This window comes from Elephantulus edwardii, unplaced genomic scaffold (assembly GCF_000299155.1).
Source record: "Elephantulus edwardii isolate Elephantulus edwardi_28Jun2011 unplaced genomic scaffold, EleEdw1.0 scaffold00017, whole genome shotgun sequence".
NCBI classification, from domain to species: domain Eukaryota; kingdom Metazoa; phylum Chordata; class Mammalia; order Macroscelidea; family Macroscelididae; genus Elephantulus; species Elephantulus edwardii.
In genome coordinates this window covers 20,544,022-20,565,824 of record NW_006399767.1, presented here as the reverse complement: position 1 = coordinate 20,565,824, position 21,803 = coordinate 20,544,022, and the positions used below count along the sequence as shown (strand labels likewise).

The 21,803-nt window shown below is 38.8% G+C and overlaps 1 protein-coding gene across 1 annotated transcript in view; it reads left to right on the top strand.

The window, feature by feature from the left end:
• Positions 1-21,803, top strand: part of DNAH8 (dynein, axonemal, heavy chain 8) — a 555,032-nt gene that overhangs the window by 472,003 nt on the left and 61,226 nt on the right. The window contains 3 exon segments of the mRNA XM_006882162.1: positions 6,655-6,771; positions 8,644-8,745; positions 21,518-21,678. Of these exon segments, the coding sequence (XP_006882224.1) occupies positions 6,655-6,771; positions 8,644-8,745; positions 21,518-21,678 (380 nt within the window).

Here is a 21,803-nt window from a genome sequence, read left to right as displayed (position 1 = left end):
GTCTGCTGTTAGGGATCTCTCTAAAGTACTCAAGAGCAACAGTGTCTCTCTGGAGACTAAGGTGTGCCTGATACAGGCCATGGTCTTTGCAATCACTTATTATGCATCAAAGAGTTGGACAGTGACTAGGGAGGATAGAAGGAGAATTTATGCCTTTGAGCTTTGGTGTTGGAGAAGAGTATTGAATGTACCATGGACTGCCAAGAAAACAAACATATTCATCCTGGAGAGGGTTAAACCAGGCTACTTCTTGGAGGCAAGGATTCTGGGGCTTCGTCTGATGTACTTTGGACATGTTATAAGGACAGACAGGTCCTTGGAGAGGGACATCAAGCTTAGGAGGTTGGAGGGACAGCGCAGGAGGGGAACACCCTCTATGAGGTGGATTGATTTAGTGACTGGGGTAATCAGGATGGATGTGTCGGAGGCAATGCGATTGGCATAGGATAGAGCAGGGTTTAGGGCTGTTGTACATAGGGTTGCTGTGAGTCGCAAACAACTCAATGGCACATAACAACATCAAAGGCAGGAAATGAAAAGAAAAAAAAACTGCCTCAAAGGTGCAAATGAAGTGATTTTGCATTGGACTGTGGGAGGTGCTAAGGTAAAAAAAATCTAACATAAAACCCAAAATAGCTTTGGCATCATTAAAATGATAATTTCATTGAGCAGCTTTTTATTGCTGTTATAGGAAAGACTCCAAGTCTTCGATGTTTCACCAGTACTGGGATAAACAGAAGGGATGGTGTTGGGCTTACTAAGCAGGGAGTATGCTGACCTTCTTAAAATCATCACATTCGATCACTTAACAATGCATAACAGTTCACTTCTACCAAGTCACATTTTTAAATTCTTGTTCTTGCATTCAAATTTATCTGCATTCTGTTTCTACACTACTTTGGACGTGGTTCTTGCTGTTTACCAGAGTTCACCTTCTGTTGCATTAGAAGCATCCTTCTACATCTTCTTGGACAGTCCCACAAGTGGTATTCCTGTCTTTGTGAAGTGTGTTTCCTGTCTTTACCAAGGCTTCAAGTCCCCTCTCCCTGTTTTCAAAGATAAGTTTCCGTGTCACTCATCATTCTGCCCAAATGCCTCTAATTAAGCACCTTCAGGCTTGTTGTCTGTTAAATTTTGACAGTTAATCATGCTCACTTTCATATTACCTCCTCCTGTTTCTAAGTCTTATTTTCTCAAATAGATTAAAAGTCCGTGAAAACACAACAGCTTTAATATGACTTCTCCAAGGTACTGAGAAGCGACTATGTCAGTCTGGAAACTAAGGTGCACCTGATATAGGCCATGGTCCTTGCAGTCACTTGCATTGCATCAGAGAGCTGGACAATGACTAGGATGATAGAAGGAGAGTTGATGCCTTTGATCTGTGGTGCTGGAGAAGAGTATTGCATATACCATGGACTGCTAGGAGAACAAACAGATTCATCTTAGAAAAGGTGAAACCAGGCTGCTCCTTGGAGGCAAGGATTCTGAAGCTTCGTCTGACATACTTGGGACATGTTGCAAGATGGGATCAGTCCTTGGAGAGGGGCATCATGCTTGGGAAGGGTGGAGGGACAGTGCAGGAGAGGAAGGCCATTGATGAACTGGATTGATTCTATCACTAGGGTAATGGGGATAGGAGTATCTAAGACAATAAGATTGGCATGAAATAGAGAAGGATTTAGGGTTGTTGTACATACGGTCACTATGAATCGCAGGTGACTTGACAGCACATAACAACAACAACAACAACTCTGTAGGAGTACATTTCATTATCTCACAAACACTAATTGGGCAGGAGAGATTTTATATTTCAAGTAAAACTAGCAGAAAACTCTACTTTTGAGGCCCCAATGAGTTTTTAGAACCCATAGGTTTCCATCTAGATATTTCTCCCAAGAATGATAATTCAGGGTTGTTTTTTTTTCTTCCCCACCCCCACCCCTTCATTGTAAGAAATAAAGGTTGATAATAAGTGCATAATAAGATATGAAAGATATATATCTTTCTCAAGAAAGAGAAACAAAGTAATTTGTAAAGACACTGCCCTGACTTTGCCTTTTTCTTCCAAAAATGAACTATAACTTTACTGAACAAACCTCAAAATTGAAAACTTTAAATGAAAACTGATAGCAAGTTAACATAAACATGAAGCAAATCTCAGCATTTGGGAAACTTTCAAACATCACATTTTAAGAAGCAACTAAATTGTAATTGCTCAATGCATACAAATGGGACTGTTTCCATAGAACCAATTTAAGCCGTGTCAGTAATTGGAAAGAAAGAAAGACATGATTTTCATTTAGTCCTCTGTCTAATTGAATATTAGATTTAAAAAATTGATTCACACAGGTAAAATGAATATATTAGATTTGGATTTTCTTGCTAAAACAATGAGAAAACATATTTCAGTCAAGATGGAAGAAATCTCAGAGATTAAAGGGTTAATGAAATGTAAGCCATATGACCCGTCAACAAAACAGGTCAACAACTCATTGCCTACAAGTTGTACCCAACTCATAACTGACTGTCCCATGGCGTTTTAGAAGGTATGAATCACATAAGAGAAGATTCCTCATCTTTCTCTCATGAAGCAACTGAGATTGTAGCCACTTGGTTTGGATTGGCAGTACAGCTCCTGACCCACTAGAACAGCAGAGCTCCTTGGACCCACCCTTGCTTCTGAAATGACATGGAGAAGGCTCATATCGCTATTCTTGGAATCCGCTCAAGAAATAAAAGCTCTTGTCTCAGCCTCAGAATTGACCTCTGAGAGAGTGAGATGAAGAGCACCTTTCACTAAAATAACAATGAATCGAGGGTTTTTTTAGACAAACATCTTTCCCACAAGGTGCTGGTGCAAACAAAGCAACAAAAACTCCATTATCAAGGCTCAAAATAGAGTTACCCCTCCTCTCCAAAAACCCAGACACCCAACCAACAGAACTAGTTGCCATCAAGTTGTTTCTGACTCATGAGGACCCCATCCGTAAGTGTTAGAACAGAGCTGTGCTCCAGAACCTTTGGCCTTACAGAAATAAATGACCAGACAATTCTTCCAAGGCACCTCTGAGTCACTATGAGCCAAGTGCTTAAGCATTTGTGCTGCTCAGGGATTCTTTAAAACGTTGCTACAGAAACAATGTAGGTGAACATCAAACAACTAGAAAACCCAATCAAGACCACATGGGTGCTGGAACCAAGAAGCATATGCTGATAAGAACCAAGGTTCTCATCTTACACTTGGAACCAGACTCTTCCTGTTCCTTTTCAGCTTCTCTTGTGGTACAGTCCTTAGGGAGTTGTGCTGTGAACCCAAAAGCCAGAGCTCTCTGACAATTTGAAGCCATCAGAGGCTCTAAGGGAGAAAGATGGGCAATCTCTCCCTTTCTGAATGAGTGTTTGAGGCCGTAAATTACAGCATATGATAGGGTCTGTTTTTACATATTTAGACATCACTTGCATGGTGACAACTGATCATTTTCATTGACTATACTCTTCCTGATAGTCAGTGTTGTGATTGACAGCCTCAGAATGTCACCAGAGGGTGTCACTGGAGGGTGAGTTGGTTTTGACTTGATAGCAAGTTGAGTTGTTTTATATACAAGGTTGAAAATGGTGTTTCACAGCTGCTGAGGTTAAAAGTCCTCCTGCATTAAGCTATGATTAGAGAGTTATTTTTCTGCCCTTAGTTTGATATCCTAGGTCAGAACATATAGACTCAAATTAGGTTTTTATGGTTTACTTAATGCTAAAAATCTTCTTGCTTTCAAAATTTCTTTTATCCTTGAACTTGTCCAAACTAAAATCCCTTTAAACCACCACTGCCAGCAACAAGAAGCCTATTGCCATCTGTAGCCTGTTGCTTCTGTAGGTCAGAACAGAACTGTCTCATTGGGCTTCCAAGGCATATAATATTTACAGAAGCAGATGGCCATGTCTTTCTCTCAGGCTCTTGGTGGTAGCTGAGCACTTAACCAGGGTACTACCAGGACACCTGAGATTCCTTTAAATGGTAGAATCATTAAGTACCTGAAACATGGAACTGTTATAGTAAGAAAAATTGGAATAAGTCATAAATGCAGCCACGATAATAATGTGCTGTGTGTGTGTGTGTGTGTGTGTGTGTGTGCATATGTGCTGAATTAGGAGAGTCGGAAGAAAGAAATAAAAGCTGATAGATAATAAAAGAAATAAAAGTTAATATATATTTGGGAAATTGATTCGGACTCATTATGTTTCTGTTACTTGTCAACCAGACACCCCTCAAGCCTGGAATGGAATCCACCTCCAGGATTCAACTTTCAACCAAGCAGTAGACAGGCTTGTAAGGTGAATGTGGAGCTTTGGTGTCATAGTGCAAATTGCACTACTAACCAAGAAGTCAGAAGCTCAAAATTCACCAACTGCTTTGAGCAAAACGTTGGGCATTCTCCTTCTGTAAACATTTATAGTCTCAGAAACTTGACGAAGGTGACTATTAGTTGAACTTCACTCAACTTGACAGCAGTGGATTTGGTATAAATTGAACAGCAACACTAGGAAAGTACACACTCCTTAGAACAACTAACTATACAACCATAGTAATCAAAAAGGCAGTGTCTGCCCAACTGTAAAGCTAGAAAGCAGGAAGGGATAATAGGAAAGAAGGTTGAGTAGAAATGGTAAACACAAGGAAGTGGTGAGAGTGCTGTTACAAAGTAAAGATTGCAATCCATGTCACAAAGCAAATGAATTGTTGGGTGGAAAAACAAATTGCTTTGTAAACATTCAGTGTCATCATAAGAAAAAGCTCAGACAACCAAATAAAAACCTAGCTACCATCAAGTTTATTCCAATTCATAATTATTTCTTTTTTTAAAAAAAATTATTTTTGTGTGTACCGTCAAATCAGATCTGACTGGTATAGGAAGAGATTGTTCCTTCTTCTCCAGCAGAGCATCTGGTGAATTCCAACTGTGCATCTCTTGGACTGCAGTGCAGCTTCTTGCCACTAGGCCACCAGAGCTCGCCATCATAGTGATTTCTTATGCATCAGAGCAGAAATACGTCCTCTACGGTTTTCAGGGGCTGATTTTTCAAAAGTCACCAGGTCTTTCTTCCAAGGCTCTTTTAGGTAGGCCCAAACCACCACCTTTTCTGTTGACAGCCCAATGTATTAACCATTTGTGTAACCATTCAGAGGTAGAGAACTGGATTTAAGTCTTTCTTATGGATAAGAAGTTCTGGTAGTATAATGCACTGTTATATGCCGTGCTGCTAATCCAATCATGGTACTTAGAGCCCAGAGAGGTGGAAAGTCTCTTCTTGTACGTCTTTATAGCCACAGAAATCTGATGGGGGAGTCGCCTGGAGTTGGAATCAACCTCTGGATAGTGGTTTTGGGTTTTGTGTATAGATGTATAGGAATTCTACTTTTTATGAGTGTCCTCATCTCAGTTACTGGGGCCACAGGTCTACAAGCTTGTCCAAATAAATATTTGGACCCTGAGAGGTAAGTTTTAAGTTGGGACAGAGAGGAGATGATAACATTCAGACACACGAAAGTTAAGATGGTGTAGTAACCTTTAGACACATTTATGTGGTTTGCAAAGTGATTAGGGCCTAGAAATGTCAGGTGTAGTGCTTAAATATCTTTTAAGTGGTCTTCAGACTATCACAGCAATTGAATAATTTGATCAGGGTACAATTTGATTACTTATGAATAACTCTACAATTATTAGCAGTTAGTCACAGAGGTGTAAGAAGTATAAGGGGATAGAAGTGGGACATGGAAATACGATGAACATTTCAAGACAGACATGCCATTTACATGATAGAAATGACATTTTCTAAACATGAAATTGCAGGATGGCCACATAAAACAAACAGGACGTCTGAATATTCTTTTCTTGTGAATTTGGAATAACTAAATACATTGAGTGGTTATGTATTCAGAACCACTGAATTATTTTGAGTTGGCAATGGAGACTTAGACTTTTATTGAAAACCAAACCAAACCTTAAGAGCTTCATATTTGCTTTAGAACCATTAAACAGTTTTTCTAAAATAGTTGTTGTCAGTTGCCATCATGTCAACGCCAACTCATGACAGCCCCCAAAGCTGCTGCCCCATATGGGTGTCACCATCCAGAAACAAACGATAGGGCCTGTGCTACCTGTTGTTTGCCGTCAGGTGCCATCGAGTTGACTCAAAGTAACACCAGATCCAACAGCCTGAAACTCCGCTTGATCCTGTACCATTCTCTCAGTCTTCACTGTGCATTGCTCATTGCTGCAGCCATTATGTTAATCCATCCACTGAAAGTCTCCCTCTCCTTTGTCAACCCTCCCTTTTCCCAAGAGTGATGCCTTTTGCCAAGGACCGACCCCTGCTGAGAACACGCATGTGAGAGGAAGTCTCACGTCCTTGCCTCTGAGAAGCACCCTGGCTGCACTTCTCCTAAAACAGATTTATTTTTTCTGTGTGTGCTCAAATTGGCAACTTTTTAGCTACTAGCCAAGTACCACCCAGGGACTCCCTCTAAAATGATGTAAATTTATTTCTAGATAATGACTTTAATTTTGACTGTTTCCTAATAATAAAAGGGGGGGGGATCTGCATGACCATTTTTACAAACCCGCTCACTGCTTGCTTTCCTTTGGTGTTTCTCAGGAACGACGCAAATTTGGCCCCTTAGGATGGAATATTCCCTATGAATTCAACTCTGCCGACTTCACTGCCAGCATTCAGTTTATTCAGAATCACCTTGATGAATGTGATATTAAGAAAGTAAGTAAGTGAAATAGTTTGTTTCTGTTTTGTTGTTGTTGTTATTGTTTTCTTTAAACCAAGGAACTTAGAAGCCTTTTCAGTCCGTGATATATATAATGGACTTGCCAGGATGCCTCTTCCTACCCCTACTCACCCAAACACTCCTCCTTCCAACCAACAGATTATTGTTCCTGCTGTTGTTTCTCACGCGTGAACGGTAACTGTGTATGCAAACTTCCTTGTCTCCTCTCTCTCCTGTCTGTCTCATATGCACACTCACACAGCAGAAGCTGCATCAGTGAAGAAACTCAATGTTTCATTGCATTGCAAAATCTCACAGCCTTCCTTATGTCACACCCAATATGCCCCCAAAGAGAAGGTATACCTTAAAAGAAAGCCTTTGCTGATCTCACTCCAGGTTCCTAGAGGTAAAGATGGTTGCTCTCAACCCATGTGTAAGTTCTTTTTCACCTAAATTAACTTCTTAATTGACTTTTAAGATCATGCCTTTAAATAGCAATAAATTCTAATGATGATTGCCAACTCAGTGGCACTTCACAGGTTTCAGAGTGCTTCTTTATGAAAGACCTCTGTCATGTATAGCTTTCAGTGGGTTGCAAATATCCCCATTTTATTAATGAGGTGGCAGACAGAAGTCTCCTCAAGAACCTAGGGTAAAATATGCAACCTCAACCATCCTTTCCCACATGTATTATAAAGAGCTGGAAATGTGGATTTTCCCATGATCTTGGACAAGTTAATGAGTGTCTCAGCGCCTCCATTTCTTCAACTGTAAAATGGACTTTGTTTTTAGAATGAATGAATGAAACCATATGTGAGCAAGCACGGTATCTGCTGCATAGTTAAGACTCAATAAATAGTGCTTTCCTTCTGGCTGCGCCTCTTTTCCTTCCCAATGTATGACGCCTGCCCTCCTGCTATCCCTCAGAAGGTCTGTCTTCAAGTTAGGGAAGAATGCCGTATCCATGTGACGGCCCTGAGCCATGTGACGGCCCTGAGCCACAGTGAATCTATTCGTAGGCAGTGGGACTCATGTCAAATCACCATTTCTCCTTGATATGATAAAGGGATATTCAAATTAAGAGTATAGCAATTTAATAGGAAGCAATCTGATGAAGAACTGCAGTACCCTATGATTGTGAGTCATTTGGTTATGGGCAAATAATCGTTGCCTTGAGAGAGTTGACGTGAAAGGCAACCAAGGTGAAGAATGACATTTTAGCAAAGAGAAAGTAAATAAAAATCAAGCATCCTTACTTCTTCTACACCAAGTATATTGAAAATATTTTCATTAAGAAAAGAATATCTGAAATCTTCTGCTAGCTTAAGATTGCTATGAAAATTAATAAATACTTTGATAGGCCAAGCTCACAGAGGCAGCAAAAGATTGCATTGTAGAAAAACCCTGTGCATAGATAATTTTCTAGCTGTTCTCATACTACAGAAAATACATTATGAAGAAAGCATATTAAAATGTTGATCACATGATTTTCTGCCTTTCTTTTCTAAACATCCTTTCCCCCCTTCTCTAACAGCTTGGCATTGCTAAAATGAATATTGTAAATTATTAAATCCATAGAGGGAAATATTATCTAAAATAAGTGAAAAAATGATCTCTTTTCTCCTTATTTTAAATAATCTCGGGACTGTATCTTCACTAGCCTTTTTTAGTGTAGATTTTTCTTTCATGAACAAACAATAGTGGCTCTAGCCATCTAATCGGGAAGGTGGTGTTAGTATAAAATAATGAGTGATTTGAAATGTTAAGCTAGCTAACATTTTCCAGGCCTTGCCTCTAGGGAAAGAGCTGACCTATTGAGAACGATTTGTTTTGGTTAACAATCAATTATTCTTTCTCTTAAAATTAAGGGAGTGTCCTGGAGTACAGTCCGGTACATGATTGGAGAAGTACAGTACGGAGGGAGAGTGACAGATGACTTTGACAAGCGTCTGCTTAATTGCTTTGCTAGAGTAAGTACACAGAGAAAAGGGAAAGTGTGGAGATGCATTTCACTGCAGTAGCTCTATAATGAGAATGCCTTTTTGTATGTAATAGGTAAGCTAAGCTAAAAAAAAAAAAGTGTGAGGAAGATGTGCTGAAAACAGTAAGAAAAATAATTAGCATTCTGTTTGTGGAAAAAAATGGCCAATTTTCAATGATGTGGAAACTTAATAGATGAGCTGCTGTTGGCCAGAGTCTCTCCCTCCACCTCTCCTCTGTCTTCCTCACTCCCTAGTCCTTCCCCTCTGAGAGAAACATTGGATACCTATTTCTGGGCCTCATCTATGTGCCAATGTGATAGCCTCCAAATAAGTGATTGGGGAATTAACCATAATTTGAGTTTTCTTATCTTTTCCATTAAGATGCACATTTGAACATTGATGAAATGTTCTCTTGTTTCCCATGCCCAGTAAAATCCACATAAGGCATGTTCATAAATATTTTCTAGAAAAAAATATTCCTGAACAATTACAGTTTTCACACCAAGGATGAAAATAGTACACATACACCTACCAGACCCAAACTGTTAAAATGTTATTTGTTGAGAAAGCAATATTCATTACTTTTTTGGGCAAAAATTTAGATATGTGAGTATTTTGTGGTTATTTGAATTCATGTCTTAATAACTATCATTTTCAATACATTTCCCTCCCTTAACAGAACTAAAATCTCAACCACAAAATGCAAATTTTATGGATGTTTTGGTTATGGAACATAGGCCAAAAACTGATTTGGGAAAGTTATTTTTTAAGCCAAATGTGGAGGAAAGTGAGTAATGACAAATGCATGTTCGTTGTGAGAGGGCAGGAGATTAGAATGGTACAGACTTTGTGGATAGTACTTACTAAAGTTAGCTATCATAGATTAGCTAGATCTGTGAACATTTCTAGAATAAGTCCATGAGTGAATATTACAGAAATGTTCACGACAACATTGTATGTGGAGCTGAAGGTAACTGTCCTTATAGTTTCAGGTTATTTCCTGCTTCTCACCAGACTGGAAACAATCTCTGAAACAGAGATTTACATTTAAAAAAAAAAGTTTTGGAAGCTATTCTTGGGAACAGCACCTGTGTGAGATCCAAAGAAACAGGCTGAGTAGAGAAGTTGAACTGAGAAACCATTGCAATAGGAAACAAAATGAGAGCAGCTGCCAGCTCAAGAAGTCTCCATACAGTGTAGAGCGATGCCCTAAACAATTTTGGAAGATTTTCTTCTAGGATACTTCACTGATTCTTTCTTTTGAGGTGCATCTAAGTGGGTTTGAACAGTAAACCTTCTACTTAGTAGATGAGCAGGTTACCTAGTTACCTAGTGTCTGCTAGTTGCAAAGAAGCATTTGCACTTTCTATAGGATATTGTGGAAGCCCTAGTGGCCTTGTGGTAAGAAGTTAAGCTGCAATCCCAAAGGTATGCAGTTTGAATCCATCAGATGCTTCTTGGGAGAAAGATAAGCCATCTCCTCCTGTGTGATTTATTGTCTCTGAAAACACGTTGGAGGGTCCACTATGGGTCAGTTGTGACTCTCAAGAAAACACAAGACATTCTAGAGATAGATGTCCCTTCAGAAGCTTCCCATATTGAGACAAGAGGAGTGAGTCCTTAAACTCCGCCTGAAGCATTGATCAGTCACTTGACAAGGATTCCCCAGCCTCCAGACTAGATGACCTTGAATGTGCTGCTCCTTCTACCAGAACAATTCCTGGGGTCAGCCAGCACTGTGTGCCTGCAGCAATCAACATTCAAGAGAAAGAATGCCTGGGTCTAGAGGAACAATCCAGTTAACACATCACAACACTTAACAGAAGCCTAGAAACCCTAAGAGAACAGGTAAGCAAGGTAGGGTGGATGCTCACAATAGGCTAGTGTTGCTCCCTCTGCTGTAGTACCTTCTAGTGGCTCTTGGTCACTCTGAGAATGTGAGATGAACACTCTCTGAAATCCATTTTGAGTATGTTTCCAAGACAGGTTCTTAGACATGAATAAAGATATTGTTCCCAGCATTGCAACCCAAGGTGGGAAGTTAAAGGGAACCTGGATGTCTGCAGGGAATGATGCTGGTGGTGTTAGATGCCTTCCAGTGGGTTATAGCTCCTAGCAACCTTATGAGCAATGGATCTGAACCCTGTTCTGTCCTTCTCATCTCTGATACACTTGAGCTCATTGTTACAGCCACTGTGTCAGTTCATTTTGTTGAGTATCTTCTTCTCTTTTGCTGTCCTTCTACTTTTCAGAGCATGATATATTTCCCCAGGGACCAGCCCCTCTTGACAACATGTACAAAGTATGTGAGACGAAGTTTTACTATCCTTGCCTCCAAGGAGCACTGTTCTCACACTTTCTCCAAGACAGATTTGTTCTTTTGGCAGCCCATGGGATATGCAGCATTCTTCACCAACATCACAACACTAAGCATCAATTCTTCAGACATCCTTGGTCATTGTCCAACTTTCAGATGCATAGCAAGTAATTGAAAAGACCATGGCTTGGATCACATGCTTCTTAGTCTGTAAACTGACATCATTGTACTTTAACACTTTGGAGAGGTCCAATTTCCCCAATTCAACACATCTTTTGATTTCTTAACTTTAGTACTAAGGATGATTATTGTATAACCAAGTAAGATGAAATCATTGACAGTTTCTAACTTTTCTTTATCCCAATGCTGCTTCTTGGTTCAATGGTGAAGATTTTTGTTTGTTGAGATGTAATCCATACTGAAGTCCGTGGTCTTTGATCTTCTGTAACAAGTGTTTTAAGTCCTCCTTACTTTCAGCAGGCAAGGTTATGTCATCTGCATAATACACATTGATGATTGTTCTTCCTCCAATCCTGACGCCACATTCTTCTTCATAAATTCCAGTTTCTCAAATTATTTTCTAAGCATAAAGATTGGAAAAAGTGTGGAAGAAGGATATAGCCTTGATGTACACTTTTCCCAATTTTAAGCCATGTTCAGACAAGCAACCTCTTGGTCTGGGTACAGTTTTCACAGGAGCACAATTGAATATCCTGAGATTCCTATTCTTTTCAGTGTTAGGCATTGTTGTTATGATCCACACAGTCAAATTCTTTTGTATTGTCAATAAAACATGGATAGACATTCTACTGGTGGTCTCTGCTTTCAGCCAAGATCCATCTGATATCAGCAGTGATATCTCTGCTGCTAAGTCTAGCTTGGATTTCTGGCAGTTCTTTGTTGATATACTATTCTAGCATTTTAAAAAAAGAATTTTCAGAAAATTTTGCTAGCATGGTAGTGATGATATTGCTCAATTTCTACATTCTGTGGAGTCACTTTTTTTTCTTTTTAATGGGTATAAATATAGATCTCTTCTGGTCATTTGGGCAGGTACCTGTCTTCCAAATTTCTTGACACAGTCTCATGAGCCCATCCAGGGCTGCAGCAGATTGTTAGAACATGTTAGTTTGTAGTATATAGATGATATTTTAAATCAAGATATTGAATGAGATTGTATAGAAAGAAAATGTAGATAAATAATAACAACAAAATCTAAGAACAAAGTTCTGAGTGTTTTGTTGTTTCCAAAAAGCAGAAAGGGTCCAATTAAGAGAGATATTAAAGAAGACGAGGAAAGAGATGTAATCTTGAGTTAGCATCTGCTTGCTAGATTAAGAAATAAAATTACTGTTTTTTAAAATATGAACTATTAGAAACATACAACTTGATACATTTCACTAACATAGGTACCAGTGTAACCACCACACACAGGTCAAGGTCTAGAATGTTTCCAGCACCCCTCCAGAGCCTTCAGTATACCTGTTCTCTTATCATTTCACATTCTTACAAAGTAACCACTAATCTGACTTTTCATGGAAACTACTTGCTTTCTTTCTATATTTCTATACCATCTTAAGTATGTGTTCTTATAAGATTGTAGTTTCATTTTGCATGCTTTCAAGTTTAATAGAAGTGGAATTATAGAGCACAGTTTCTTTTTTGTTCAGTGTATTTTGAGGTTCACCCACACTCATGTTTTAATAAATGGATAGTAGATTGATTTTCATTACTATTTAAAATCCCATTGTATTTGATTGATGTTATCATTATTCCCATTTGAGCTAATAATGCTGCTGGAACTATGCTTGTGCAAGAACAGATAGAGATACACCTTTCTCTTGGGAATTGAATTGTTTTAGTGGATCATGTCATCTGCTTTCCAAAGTTGTTATTCTAATTTATACATCCCACAAAAGTTGTCTGAGAGAGCCTTTTTTTCTTTTTTTATTATTAATTTTGTTAATGAAAATTTCCAGAGACTGTATTTCCATTCGTTCATTGTTGCACTTTTCTCCGTGACCACCCCTCCCCACAGTTTGCTATTCTTTTTGAAAAGTAAAAGAAAAATTATTTCCTTGTTATACAATCCCTCTCCCCAAGTCCACTCCACTATGTAGCCTTCATTCTTTTTTTAATTTTTTTTATTAATTTTAATGAAAGTTTACAGAGACTTTGGATTTCCATTAATTCATTGTTGCGCTTTTCTCTCTGCCTACCCCATCCTACCCCCAGTTCGCTCTTCTCTTTGAAAAGTAAAATTCTTTCATTGTTATACAATCCCTCCCCCAAAGTCCACTCCATTATACAGCCTTCATTCCGGACTCCTGTCATGACAATAATATCTTATCATCTCTCTCTCTCTTTTTTTATTAAATTTTATTAATTTTGATGAACATTTACAGAGATTTGGGGTTTTCATTCATTCATTGTTGCACTATTTTCTCTACCCTCCTCCCCAGTTCGTTCTTTTTTTTTTCTTTTTTCTCCCCCTTGAAAGTCTGTTTTAATTGTCCAATTGCCACAGTGCTTGTCAAAACCAGTTCTGATTAATCTCCTTTGTCAGTGTGTCCTTTGCCATTCCCTATCACTCCTCCTTGAGAGAAACTTCACCCTGATTCATAAGGAAAAGGGAACAGCGTATTCTCGTAGCTACTTCCTGCTGAAAAGGGACACTGTAGGTTTCAGGTTGAAGATCTTCTCTCACTACTCTAAAGGGCCCTTTTGGCAATAGGAAACACATAGACTATTATGGAGATTGATTTTGGAATTTAGATGCACTGTTATCAATTGTGCTTAGCTGTGCATGTTCATATCCTTGAAGATGTAACATGCAAGTGTTGCAGCCTAGAAGACACAAATTTAACTAATAAGTTAAAAGTACATGAGTCAAAAATTGAAAAGCAGTAATATTCCACGTAGAGGCAAGTTACAGAGGGAAGGTAGTTCTTACAATAAAAGGCCTATTGACTAGCACTTTGTCTATTATAGTATAAAGGTTAGGGATCACAAGATGTAGAGGTTCAACTATGTCATTTATTGTTCTTAAGCCCTGGAGCAAATTCCATCTACCACTGGGTTGTTTTACATCTCGGAAGTCTGCATGCAAGATAGAAGTGAAGTAAGTAACTGCTTATGAAGTTTTCCATCAGTTCCAACAACTAAGAAATAGTGAGAAGAGTTAGGACCTCAGAAGGCTTTTAGGACCAGATAGTAGGCTCTTGTGTCCAGGAGAAAATGAATATACTTACCAGTAGTGTTAATGCTCGCCCACAGTTCTTCTGGGAGGATCTAAATTGTTGAAGCGTCCTCCTTTGTTTCCAGCTGGGAGCTGGGGCCTGTCAGTCCTGTCAGCCTGATATGGGCCATCCTTGGCCAAGTGTCCTTCAGAGCCACACTTAAAACAAGTGAGTGGGAGCTTCCTCTCTACTCCCTTGCCTATCTGTGGTTCTCGTCTGTGACACTGTCCACTAAAGTTGCCCAGCTTTCCACAGTGGAAGAAATTCTGACCTCCTTTATTACCTTTGGGCAGCACTGTACATGAGTAATACTTCCTTTTCCTGACACAGGCCCTAAGCTGGCAGCAATAGCTGCCCCAATAATTTTGCAGCCTTCATTCTTGACTCCTGCCATGACAATAATACCTAATCATATATCCCTTTTGAATAGTTCTCTGAGAGAGCCATTTTTTAACATATTCACCAACACTGGGCATTATCAGCCTCTTTAAAGTTAGCCACTCTGGTCGAAATATAATGGCTTCCTATTTTCATTTTAATTTTTATTTCTCTGAATGCTACTGGAGTTGAGCACTGTCTCATATATATTGATCATTTAATTTTTATTTTAAATCTATAGTTATCTTGTCCATTTTTTTCTTGAACCGTTTTAATTTTTTCCTTTTTTTATTTGTTTTTATTTGTAGGGACTCTGCATGTTTTAGATACAAGTAATTTATTGATTGTTGCAAATATATTTTCCCACTCAGCAGCTTACCTTTTACCCCTCTTATTGATGTTTTGATCATCAAAATGCTCTGTTTTAAATGCCTGATACATCTTTTTCCATTTCTATTCTTTTTCATCTTCTGTGTTTTTATGTTTTAAATTTATCTCTTATAAAAATACATCATTTGAGATTTTTAAAAAATATTAAATTGAAGGGTCTTTGTATTTTAGCAGAAAAGTTAATAATTTTACTATTGTGATTATTGCCACGGTCTCAGGATGGAGGGACTGTCAGTGCAGAAGAGGAAGACCCGGATGAGATGGATTAACACAGTAACTGGGCTAATGAGGATTCCGAGACAGTGAGAGTGCCTCAGGATAGGACAGGGTTCAGGGCTATTCTGCACAGGGTCATTAAGAGCCACTGATAACTTGACAGCACATAACAACAACAACATTGTTTCTAGCATCTTATATTGTGGTTTCCATGCATTTTCTCTGCTGCTATTTTTAATAATAAAATTTTTATTTTAATGAAAGTTGACAGACAAGTTGGATGTTCCTTCCTTCATTGTTGCACATTTCCCTCCCTCCCCCTTCCTTCTTCCTCTCCCAGTTGACTTTTTAAAAAAAATATTCATTCATTGTTGCACAATTTCCTCCCTCCCTCTTTCCACTTCCTCTCTCCCAGTCCTCTTTGAAATATACCTCTTATTCTGGACCATTTTCTAACGTATAATGCCTAATCATATATTCCTTTTAAACAGTTCTTTCCTTCATCTGTGCCAATACAGTGTTCATTATCTATCTACTCTTTTCCTATTCTTTTCCCAACCCTCTATGTCAGTCCTGCTTTATAACAGTGGTATTATGCAGTATTTGTCCTTTTGTGACTGAGATTTTTCACTTAGCACAATGTCCTCCAAGATCACCCATGTTGTATAATGTTTTATAAATTCATTATTTTCCAGTGTTGTGTAGTATTCCATTGTCTGAGTATATCATAGTTTGTCCATTTGTTCATTGATGGGTCCTGTCTTCTTTTTAGCATTTCTCTTTATTTTTTTTCTGCTACATTTAAAAAATATATATTCTATTTCTACTCCATAAATTTTTAATATGTTTACCTGAGATCTAACCATATTGAATATAATAGATTTTAATCTAGACTTTCTGACTTATGTCTTTCAAATGACTGTTCCACCTTATTTTTAGTCCCCACCCCTATTCCTCATTATAGTCCTTTTGAAGCAGTCAGTGCTGCTTTATATTTACCAGTATAAGTACTGGCTACATTGCACAGTGCTGTTATATACCCCTCTTGGTAAAAAGCATATAGCCCATTCCTGAGGCAGGAAAAAGAGAGGGCAATGGGTATAGATGAAAAGACCAGTAGGTTTGATGGGGGACAGGCTGAGGTCATCTTCTTCCGACTGTGACTATCTTCAGAGTGAATAAGAAACAAGATCATAAACTGATGTTACAGGAAAAGAAGTTTGAGGACACTTGAAGAGTGAGGAGAAGGTATACATAGCTGTCTTGGAGAGTAAGAAGAAAATGCTTATCCTCTTATTTGCTTTCTGATTCCTCTACCAGAGTATGTTACTGTCACTGTTGTGAGGTGCCCTTGTGTCAATTTTGATGCATACTGACACCATATCATGTAGAGAATGACACTGTAGGATTTTCTTGGTTAAAGTTTTTATGGGAGTAGATCACCAGATCTTTCTATAATGAAGCCGTTTAGGTGGGTTCGACCCACCAACCTTTTGGTTAGCAGCTGAGAACATAATTTGTACCACCAGGGCCCCTCCACTAGAATATAAACAAGTTTTCTTCTTCTTAAGAGAAGAAACAAGTTTTCTACATCTCTGCATCTCTTCTCTGTAACACCTGCAATGTGCTCAAGATAGGTTGGCTGATGATGAGAAACATAATTTAATCTCAGCAGATTGAAAATTTTCTATGCCCCAGAGTTATAGTCGTTTAAAGCAGAGTAGATTGGATTGAATTTTTTTCTGACCCCATCACACACTCTGAGAATTAGTTTATGTTGATGTTTTTTTGAACATTTTGCATCAATGTTTATATGCTTTGATTCTCCACAGCCCCCCTTAAAAATGGGGTTGAAGGAAAGTCCCACTTAACCAATTGTCTTAGTTTTTGTTTATTTTACTGAAGAAGTCAGACTCAAAAGTGGTTGAAACAGTATACTTTGCTGGGGAAGCAAAGCCTTCTTTTAAAGCACAAAAAAACACCCCAAACAAGTTCTTTAATTTGAGTGAAACTTTGTAAGTCATATTGGTTTTTGGTATAATTATCCATAGATGCTTTGTTTTATGACATTAATAGCCTTTGTTGTCATTGTTTGTTATGTAACACTACGTCGGAACCAACACACAGCTGATCCTCCAACAGATTTTCAGAGGCAGTTAATTGTGTGGGAGGAGGTTCCCCATCCTTCTGCTGCAGAGCAGCTGATGGATTTGAACTGTGTGTTCAGGATTGCAATGCAGCTTCCTGCCACTAGGACACCAGAGCTCCAGTTGAAATAACTAATTACAGTGTTTAGCCAAGCTTTCTATAAACTTTTTTTTTAAAAAATTTTTTAAAGGTGTAGTACATTTTATTTTTTTTTACATAATTTTAGGAAAAAATTGATAAATTAGATTGGTTTTTCATTCATTCATTCATTCATTCATTCATTCATATGTATTTTGGTTTATAACATTGTAATTACAAATTTATTCAACCACTCAACACATTTGAATAATATTAATTATAATAGATTAATGTAATTCTTTAATTGTGGTGTCATGCTTCTAAGAGGGGGATCTCTAAGAGACCTTTTTGTTTTTCACATTGCAAACAGAGACAACTTGTTAGTTATCTCAAGGTAGAGCCTCGGTCAGGAGCCAAGGGAGAATGAGAAGGGAGCATCCCTCGCTCAACTGCGCCACCTTCAGGATCTCTAGCTGGACAATTCCCCTGTTTGACTCTAACCTCTTCTTCTCTCTAACATTCAGGACTGCAGAAAGCTGACCCCGTCCCATCCCTAAAGGCTTAGACTTCTCTTTCCTCTGGCTTAAGCCAGGGCACAGGTACAACATGCCTGTCTCATTGTGAAAATGCTGGTCTTAGAAGCTCAGAGTTGTGTGTCCAGATTCCAGTTCACACTTGTTTTTGATGGCAGCTCCCTCCTCATTCCTTGAACTCTGCTCTATGTAATTAGCGCCTTCAATGAAAAGTTCATTCTGGCATTTGGTTACTCTTTTACTCCAGGTAGATTAATCAAATCCTTCCCCAGGCTTGTTTCTATTAAAACTTCTTATAGTTGCTCTATCTTCTATGGCTCCAAATCTAAGATTCCTCAGGCCATTGATCCACATCATCTCTTTATTCTCTCTGGATCTACTCTTATCCTTGTCTCATCTCTTCTGTCTGAGAAGTGGTCTAAATAAAATCTCAGTCCTTCAGTTGAATCGTCTGCCTGTGTTCCTTTCAGTTCTTATTTTTGAACTCTTGTTTGTTTCCTCTATTCTCAGCATCTTTAGGAAAGTCTCTGTCTCCCCTAAAATCAGTACTTGGAGAGCCTTGTCCAATGCCATTCAGGGTGGCTATTTGTCTTTGTGAGATACCATCTAGGTCTGCCTAAAGTCAATTCTACATCTACCTTTACTCGGTATCTTGACTGCCTTCAGCAGAGTTCTTCAGAAGGATATGAGGATGGCATTGGACCAAATAACTTTTCATCTTGCTATATGTGGGGTCGTTATGAATTGAAATTGATTCACTGACACCCAACAACAATTTTGACCATATCCCACAACATCCTCCAGATTGGTTAAAACTTGCATATTTGTTTATGTGAATACATCTATTTGTACATGCATTAAAAACATGCAGGAAAACCAGTAAGAAACAGCATGTTTTTAAATGCGTGTCATCTGGCAACCTGGAACCCTTTGTGATTATTTTGCTCTCTGTTGTGCTCCTTAGGGTGTTGGCCTCCTTAGGGTGTCTTTTTGCTGTTTAAGTCATCCACCTCACTAAAACTGTAATCTTCCTAAATCATAACCATGCTCATAGCACTATTCTCTTTAATAACTCTCAACTACTCCCCATTACTTAAGTCCTGACCCTGGAGATGTCTGTAATACAGCCTCATCTTACCTTTCCTCAACCATCCACGTCCATTCCTTATATGTACTCTATATTTTGTTATTTCACCAACATTTTTGTATCAACTATTCTATCTTTGCTAATACAGTGCTGAGCTCTCTGGTCAAAATCCTACCACTGTATTTTCCAAATCACCCCTTGATAAAACTTAACCTGACATCCACCTGGTTAAACTTTCTTCCTGCTTTAAGCCTCTTTCATGCTTTGCTTATTTTTATCTCCTTGTGGCTCTTATCTCAGGGCACTCTTTCTAATCCTATCACAGGCTCCTTGAAGAAAAGGACAGTGCGTTTCTCATCTTAGCATTCTGTTCAGGTTTTAGCTAACTGCCTTGTACACCGGAGTTGAATTGGATAGAACGGAGGCGAACAAAGCAAATGAAAGAAACAGTATACAGCGTATTTCAAAGCAATCACAGAACATAAAAAGAGCTGGAAGAAGGACATGCAGGGCAGACAGTAGAGAAAGTGCTATAAGCTGGAGTACGGCACAGTCCTTGTCTCTTTTCACATCAAGTCCTCTGAGTGATTCAGGCATCCTGCTTGTATTTCTCTTCCTGTCTTCCCATTACTTCCCTCCCTACCGGGAAAAATCGAATTACTAGACACTGAAGTCATAGCCTCACGTAGGACTCACCAGAATAATTTTTTTTTCTTTTCTGAATAACTCTATTCACACCAAGTATATGTTTGTTCCCTCACTGCTTCATTACCAATAATCATTTCATACAGTACAAGAAAATGATGTTTTAAGGCAAATAACTGGGTAGTTGGATGCATTTGCTTCATGTGGCCAGGGACGTAATTTCATTAACAAAAGTTCTCCAGCTCAGGACATAAGAAGAGACCGTTTAATGGCCAAATGTTGGTGTTCAGTAAGGGTAAGAGCCAGGTGGTGAGTGGAGCCCCTTGGCCTGAGCCCCATTTGGGGGTCAGGAAATGAGAAAATGATGTGAGGCAATATTCATGCCCAGCTATTCTCTTGCATATGTGGCTATGGCCTCAACTAAGCTGCAGTATTTTTCCATTCTCTTCAAAGGTGAACCCAAGATATTGAGCACACTAGAGATTTTGAAAGTTGATTGCTGTGTCTTTACTCTCAGTAAGTCTTTTCTTGGTCTAAAGAGCTCTTAATGTGAGAGGACCTCCACTGTATACAATGGAGTGGGACATTGCCCAGCCCTGGCCATCCCCATGCTTGTTTTCTGATTAAACTGTTATGATCCATTGGACTTTCACTGATTAATTTTCAGAAGCAGATCACCAGGCTTTTCTTCCAAGCCTATCTTAGTCTGGAAACTCCACTGAAACCTGTTCCATATCATAGTGTAAAAGAAGCAGTGGTAACATGAGGAAGGCTTAATTTGACTTCTGGATAGAAGAAGTTCTGCCTTCATTAAGAAAAACTGTCCCTCGCAATAATATCCATAGTACCAAACAAACACCTACATGGTCAGACATGCCACTCTCCATGCTCCTGCTCCTAGTTCATTGAGTCCAATGCTTGTTGCAGCTTTACTCACAGACTTTACTCACAGTTATAAGGTTTATTAGGGGAAAAGGTTGGGAAATGGAGGAGGAAAAAGAGGAGGCAAAGAATATCAAGTAACACAAATCCAACAGTCCCAGGCCAGATTAACACGGCACAATTCCTCAATTAGTAGAAGTCTAGGTTCACTTGAGCAACACAAATGCACCTCTGGTTTCCTCAGTCACCCAGCAAGCTTTAAAAGAGCAGTTACAAATCAGCTTATGGCTCCATCTCCAAGGTTCTTCTGGCTACACCTTGCTGCTGTCTCTTCACAGCAGTGCCACAGTCTCTTCACCCTCTCTCCACCACCATTTTTTAGCGTTTCTTGTATTGGTCCCACAGCTGTTGATGTCCATGTGTACATAGTTAAGGTAGCTGGAGACCATGCCCCCAACAGGGGCTAGCACAATAAATAGAAAAGCCAATTTTCAAGGTTTCTGACACCACATATAGCAATATGCAGGCTTCCACTGACAAATGAGTAGTAGCTCTAAGTGAGGTACATTGGCCAAGAATTGAATCCACATAGAAGGTAAGAATTCTGCTTCCAAACCTCCACAGCCTCCTTTAATCAGAGACTCTGGCCTTATTGCGTGTGTGTATGGTCACTCTTTTCTCCCCTTTATGTCTATATTAATCATGCTATCAGTGTTTTCCCAGTGTTGCTTTCAAAACCAATATAAATAGTCTATTAAAATGGAAATAAGGACATCTTTTCTCCTTTATAGTGGCAGCTTTCAGGAAGATACTAAGTTTTCATTCTTTCCTTTTCCCTCCCATCTAGGTCTGGTTCAGTGAGAAGATGTTTGAACCATCATTCCATTTTTATACTGGATATAAAATCCCTGTGTGCAAAACCTTGGACCAGTATTTTGAATACATCCAGTCCTTGCCAGCTTTAGATAACCCTGAAGTCTTTGGGCTTCACCCCAATGCTGACATCACGTAAGTTCTTGGATTCTTTTTTTTTTGTTGTTAATTTGAAGAAGCCATTTGTAACTCAGCCTGGCAAACACTGTGCATTTCATTTTCTCTCTTTTTTTGTAATTTTTAAAATTTTAATAATTTTA